General features: G+C 40.0%; 1 protein-coding gene across 1 annotated transcript; it reads right to left on the bottom strand.

The window, feature by feature from the left end:
- Positions 1-5,794: 5,794 nt before the first annotated feature.
- On the bottom strand, positions 5,795-6,538 carry LOC149834177 (uncharacterized). Its single transcript, XM_090009297.1, has one exon. It carries the CDS (start codon positions 6,536-6,538, stop codon positions 5,795-5,797), a length of 744 nt encoding a protein of 247 aa, XP_089865423.1.
- Between the last annotated feature and the right edge of the window lie 526 nt (positions 6,539-7,064).

Raw genomic sequence — 7,064 nt, forward strand, 5'->3', positions numbered from 1 at the left:
GAGGTTACCTAAAAAGGGGTCGGCGAGAGGGAGAGCACCGACATTAGGTGCATGACAACATGCAAGGTGAGTGACAGTTTGACTATGAGAGTCGAGCGAGGGAGAGGGTTTAGGATCCGATCAAAGAGCGGGTGGCTGACGGTCAATGGCAGCAAGGAATAAGGAGACAATGGTGGTGTTTGGAGGGGTGGTCTGCAGCTTCACTGGGTGTGATAATGGTGATGGCATGCAGACGGTGGTGGTCATAGTGGCACCCGACTCTGGCCAATCGACAAACAAGGAAGGAAGGAGGACGCTGCTCTGGCAAGGCAACAACAAAGAGGGACGAGGTGGCACCACAGACGGGGCTCTCAACGGCGGCACATGGTGGTGAGAGAGATGGAGTGAGGGAAGAAAGAGGCGATGAAGGAGAGAACTCAAGCGCCAGGCAGTGTTCTAAGGCTGTGTGCGAGGCATGAAACAAAAAGAAAAAGAAAGGGGCTCGCATTAGGGTTTTACCAAAAATGTAGCGACAAAAATATTCTGTCTCAAACTCCATCGCAAATTAGCAATTGCATAGTGACAGAAAAATTTTGTCACTCATCCATCGTGAAGTTGCTACAGACTTTAAGACAAAATGTTTTTGTCACTAATTCGTCGTTAATTAGCGATGAATTTTGAGACATGATTTTTTCGTCGCTAATTCTGCAGCTAATTCTAATTTTAGGGATGACTAGTTTTCTCTGGCTAATCCGTCATAAATTTATGACAAATTATTTCTATCATAATTTTTTGTCGCTAATTAACATTTTTTCGTGTAGTGTATGGTTCATGCTATATCCTAACCATAATGGTTCTCAACCATGCATGGTCCTCTAGAGTCCCAACCATTGACACTCACTAAGTCATAAGCTAAGTTCAACACATTAAACTACATTCTCAAACTCGTAATTTACTCAATCTCTAACGAGTGATATCATGAATTATCCAAGACAGATCTCACTCTTTAATCTCATGATAACGTTAGGACTCACACTTATCTCACACTAAGCACGCAACAATATAGGGTCTCCACATCGTTAAATCACCAGTATCCCACTCTCCATAGTTGCTGCACTCTGGCCGTAAACCTGGTAGCCCTTATCATAGGCTGCCACTTCTGAAATTTAAGGGGTTATGCATGCTAATCTCAATATATCTTTGCATACAATATGAATAGAATAAATGAGACTCCATTCTAAACACAATCTCATTATAAAGCCTGTCATTATCAATTACACTGACATGCTATCACAAATATAATATCTTTCTAATATGCATAATATATCATAATTAATATTTATATCATAACTCAGATGTTTATGCAATCATCTCAGAATATCATGCATGATCATTTAATGCATATCATGTTCTCACTCAAAAGTTATCATGTTAATTCATGACATTACAATAAAATGCAACGTAAAAAGGTTTATTCACATCTAAAATTACTTATAATATCCCTTACCTCGGATGTAAATACTATGCTCAAATTGCAATCAAGTCTCAAGGTGCCCTAACTGTAGAATCTTGTCATCAAATAAGCATATTCGTATTAATGCACAACACTTCATATATTTTCATAAAATTACCAAAATACACTTTCTGAATTGACTCACAAAACCTTAATTTTTGTGTCAGTAATTTTACCAAAATCAATAGAGAATTATATTTTTCTCTATGATATGAGTTCAACGCACCAAACCTCACTCAATTCTGAGATCAGGGTGCAAAGTTATGTCCATTTTACCAAAATGGATCTCGAGTATACCTAAGAGTATTTTGGATTTATTCTTAAAATTTAAAAATAATCACAACCTGATTCAGGTCCAATGCTGATCTGGATCCAAAGCTGTTTGACTCGATCATATCCATAACTCATCTTGATCCAGAACTATTAGATTAGATCCATAACAGTATGATTGGATCCAGACCCAATTTTGATATGGATCCAGACCCAGTTTTGATATGGATCTAAAACTGATCCAATCAGATCCAATTCTAATCTGGATCTAGAATTGATCTAAACCAGATTCAATTCTTTTCTAGATCCAGAACAGTCAATATGGATCCATACTCAGATCTCTTTGGATCCAATTCTAATTGGATCTGTTGAGGTTAACTGGATCCAGAATTGGTCTGATCAAGATCAAACTGGATTCGAATTGAGAACTGAGACCCAGTTAGATTGAATTGGTTCAGTCTGACCCAAATTAATCCAAATTGGTTCGGTCTGAACCGACTCAACCTGAACTGGTTCGTCTAGAACCGGTCTGGTTCAGACTAGTTCATTCTGAACTGACCAGATCTGAACCTGGTTTAGTCTGAACCTTCTCAACCTGAACCGATTCGGTTCAACTTTTTTTTTTAATATTTGATTTGATCTGGGCATGACCCATACCGACCCAGTTTGATCTGGGTCGTGCTCAGACCGACCCAGTTCAGTCTGGGTCACACCCGGACCGACCCGGTCCCCTGTCAAAAAAAACTTAAAAGCAGAAGGGGTAGCGCCCCTTCCATTTTTACATATGCAGAGGGTCAGTCACTGTTGGCCCTCTCTTTCCTTCCTCCCTGTGGCTGAGGGGCCGGCCACCAGCATCGGTCGGCCAACCCCCTCCTCTCTCTCTCTCTCTCCCCTAAACCTCTATTTTTTGTTGTTCAACAGAAGCTCACAGACAGCCATGGCTGCCGGCCACCCCTTTGCCGAGAATGAAAAAAAGAGAACAAAAAAGAAGAAAAAGAAGAAGAGATGGAGGCTTACCTTGTCATCGACGTCAAAATCCGATAAGTGCCCTATGATTTTTTCTTCTTCTCTCCCTCGCTCTTTGTCGCTTCCTCTCTAGCTCTCGATGCAGGGTTGGGGAAGAGAGACTGTGTGAGGGTTTTTATAGCCCTCACGTAGGGTGAGGGGGTTGAGGATAAACCTCACTCCTCCCACGGATTTTGAGGGTGAGGTTTATCCTCACCCCTTTTTCAGTTTATCAAAGGCACTTCCCCTAAATGAGGAACTGTTTCTCTCTTTTTTTTAACGGTTATCCCTTCCGACGAAATCGTCGGATGGGGTTTACAATTCTACCCCCCTTAAAAGAAGATTTATCCCAAATCTAAATAGAAAACACTTATAGAAATTATGCACAAACGTTTGATTCACGCTCCCATGTAGCCTCATTTTTGTTGTGATGACTCCATCTAACTAATGCCACATATATTTCATTGTTTCTCAGTTTTTGTACTTTCACATCCAAGATCTCTATAGGCTTTTTACTCATGCTTAAGTCATCTTGTATTTTCAATACTGACTCAACTGCATCCAGTATATGAGAGGGATCAGGCACATACTTTCGCAACATAGATACGTAAAATATGTTGCGAATTCAAGACAAAGAAGGTGGCAAAGTCAGTCTTTATGCCGTCTGACCAACTCTCACGAGTATTTCAAAGGGTCCAATATATCTTGGATTCAATTTTCCTCTTCGACCAAAACACATCACTCCCTTAAAATGAGATATCTTCAAAAATACATGATCACCTTGCTCAAATTCTAACTCACGACGTCTTTGGTCTGCATAACTTTTATATCAACTTTGTGCTGCCAGAAGACACTCTCGAATAAATCTCACCTGGTTTTGCCATCCACTACACCAAATTAGGACCTAACAATCTTCTTTCTCCAACCTTATCCCAATACAAGGGTGTTCGGCACCGTCGACCATATAGTGCCTCAAACGGAGCCATGCCTATACTTGCTTAAAAAATATTATTATAGGCAAACTCCATCAGAGGTAGGATGTTATTCCATGAGTCACTATATTCTAAACTACATGCTCTTAACATGTCTTTCAGGGTCTGAATGGTTCGCTCTGACTGTTCATCTGACATAGGGTGAAATATTGTGCTCATTTTTAATTGCGTCCCCATAGCTTCCTAAAAACTCTGCCAGAATCATGACATGAACTTCAACTCTCTATCCGAAATAATCGAATCAGGTACTCCATGAAGTCTGACAATCTCTTCAATGAATAATTGGGCCAACTAGTCATAAGAGTGAGTTATCTTATTGGCCAAAAAGTAAGCTCACTTAGTTAGCCTATCAACAATCACCCATACTGAGTCCACCTCATTCTTGGTCCTTGGGAGTCCTCAGACAAAATCTATAGTGACATCTGCCCATTTTCATTCAGGTATAGGAAGTGGTTGCAGTAATCTACAGGGTCATTGGTGTTCAATCTTCACTTGCTGACACACCAGATACTTACTTACAAACTCAGCAATATCCTTCTTTATTCCACTCCACCAAAACATATCTTTCAAATCTTGATACATTTTAGTGTTGCCCGGGTGGATGGCATGTCTAGAGTGGTGTGCCTCGCCCAATAACTGATGTTCGAGCTGATTATCCTTAAGAATGCACACTCTATTACAAAATTTGAGAAGTCCTTGATTATCAACTTTGAAGTCTGACTCCTCACTTTCTGAAATCTTTTGCCACACTTGGGCCAACTCTGGATCTAAGGGTTGCTTTTCCTTAATTTGCTTCCATAATTCTGACCTCAATGTAGTTTGCACAAATAATAACCGACCTAGTAAGCATTGAGCTTTTGCTTTCTGATGCACGATCGAAGAAAATGAACCCCAATCTGCGAGTCTGGCTAATGCTCATGACTTTCCGCTAAGAGCATTAGGGACTATATTCACTTTTTTCAGATGATATTTCAGTTCAAAGTCATAATCTTTTAAAAATTTTAGCTAGCACTTCTGCCTCAAATTCAAGTCCCTTTGTGAAAACAAATATTTGAGGCTTTGATGGTCGATAAAAACTTTAAATTGCTCACCATATAAGTAGTGTCTTTATATTTTAAGGGCAAAAATGACAGCTGCAAGCTTCAAGTCATGTGTCAGATAGTTGACTTCATGTGTTTTGAGTTGGCAAGATGCATAAGCTATCACTATATCATGTTACATCAGAATACAACCCAATCCCTTATAAGAGGCATCGTTATAAATAATGAAACATTCGGATCCAGAAGGTAAGACCAACACTGAAGCAATGGTCAAACACTTCTTTATCTTCTGGAAACTTTGCTCATACCTGTCATTTCACTCAAACTTTATGTCTTTCTTCATGAGCTTTGTCATTGGAGCTGCCAACAGAGAAAACCCTTCCATAAATCGTCAGTAGTATCCACCAATCCCAAGAAACTATGAATCTTAGTAGGATTCTTAGGTCTAGACCAATTGATGACTGCTTTAATCTTCGCAGGGTCTACCGTGATTTCGTTTTTAGAAAAAATATGTCCAATGAAGGATACTTGTTTCAACAAAAAGGCACACTTAGAGAATTTGGCATAAAGTTGATGTTCTCTTAGTGTCTGCAGAACTATCCTCAGGTGTTCTTCATATTGCTCCCTCATGGTGGAAAAAATGAGGATGCCATCAACAAATACTACCATAAACTTATCCAAATATGGTCTGAAAACCCTATTCATTGTATCCATGAAGGCTGCTAGTGCATTAGTCAGACAAAAAGGCATAACCATAAATTCATAATGGCCATATCTTGATCTGAACGTTGTCTTAGTCACATCTTCTTTCTTAATCTCCAGTTGTTGATAACCCGATCTCACATTCAACTTTGAGAAACATGCAACTTCTTGAAGTTGATCAAACAAATCATCAATCCACGAGAATGAATATTTAATTTTGATGGTCACTGCATCCAGTTATAGATAATCTATACACATCCGTAGTGATCCATCATTCTTCCTGATGAATATAATTAGAGCACCCCAAGGAGATACTGATGGTCAAATAAAACCTTTCTCCAATAATTCATGCAGATAATACGTGAGTTTCTTAAGCTCTGAAGGTCCCATCCGATAAGAAGCCTTGAAATGAGAGTTATCCTTGAGATAAGGTCGATCTGAAATTCAATTTCTCGATCGGGTGGGAGACCTGAAAGTTCCTTTAAAAAAACATCAGCATATTCACGAGCTATATCCACATCAGATAAGGTGAGGTCGTCTCTCTCTTCAGTCTTCATGTAGGCCAAAAAATCCCATGCATCCTTCTTGAATGTATAAGATATGATCGTTGGTTTGGGTAGTTTCCTAACACCCTGATATATGTAAGTTGGAGTTTGGGGGGTTTGAAAACTGATACACTTCTTTCTGCAATCAATGGTGGCATGATGGTTCGACAACCAATCCATGCCAAGAACAATGTATATGTCCTTGAAACCGAGTTGCAATAAGTTCATAGACAACTCATAATTTTCTATTTTCACTATACAATTGCTATATACCATGTCCACAATGGTGGACTCGCCTATAGGTATTTCTATCAAGTAAGAAACACTTAATCGAGAAGGTTCAAGGAACAACCGTTTCCCAAAAGTTGAGGTGGTGAAACTATGTGTAGCTCCAGAGTCGAACAATACATGTGCTAGAATACCAGAAATCAGGAGTGTACCTTCAACCACTCCAGGGCTAGCAAGAGCTTCTTCAAGAGCAGCCAGCCACATAAGCACGACCTGGTACCATGAGATTTTGCTTCAGAGGTGCACTGCTTCTTCGATCAGGTTACGTGCAGTCGTTGGCATAGTGACCCATCTGCTGGCAGTTGAAGCACCTGACATTCTTTAGGTCACATTTGCCCTCGTGCCTCTGGAGACCATAAGTCCTGGATGCGCTGTCCGACTGGGATAACTTTGGATCTTTTGCCTTTTAGCTTGCTGGCCTCCCACATTCTTGACTTGCTTACCCTGGTTCTGACCAGAGGTTTGACTTTCGTATTGTCTCTTGTGCTCTCACTGAAATCTCTCCTTATTCTAATTTTTTTTTTAGAGGACTCTGCCACATCATTACCATTATGCCTGGCCTTATCTTCATTCTTAGGCTTCTCTTTCATCCTCAATTCCCAAAATTCATACCTTGAGGTGTAGTCCATGAGCCAACTGTATTTCTTTATCTGTTGTGGCCCTACCAACCTCAGAATTCTGGGTCTCAAGCCTCTCTCAAATCACTTACACTTTTTTTTCTCATTTGCCA

Source organism: Nuphar pumila, chromosome 6 (assembly GCF_984573655.1).
Source record: "Nuphar pumila chromosome 6, dmNupPumi1.hap1.1, whole genome shotgun sequence".
Classification (NCBI taxonomy): domain Eukaryota; kingdom Viridiplantae; phylum Streptophyta; class Magnoliopsida; order Nymphaeales; family Nymphaeaceae; genus Nuphar; species Nuphar pumila.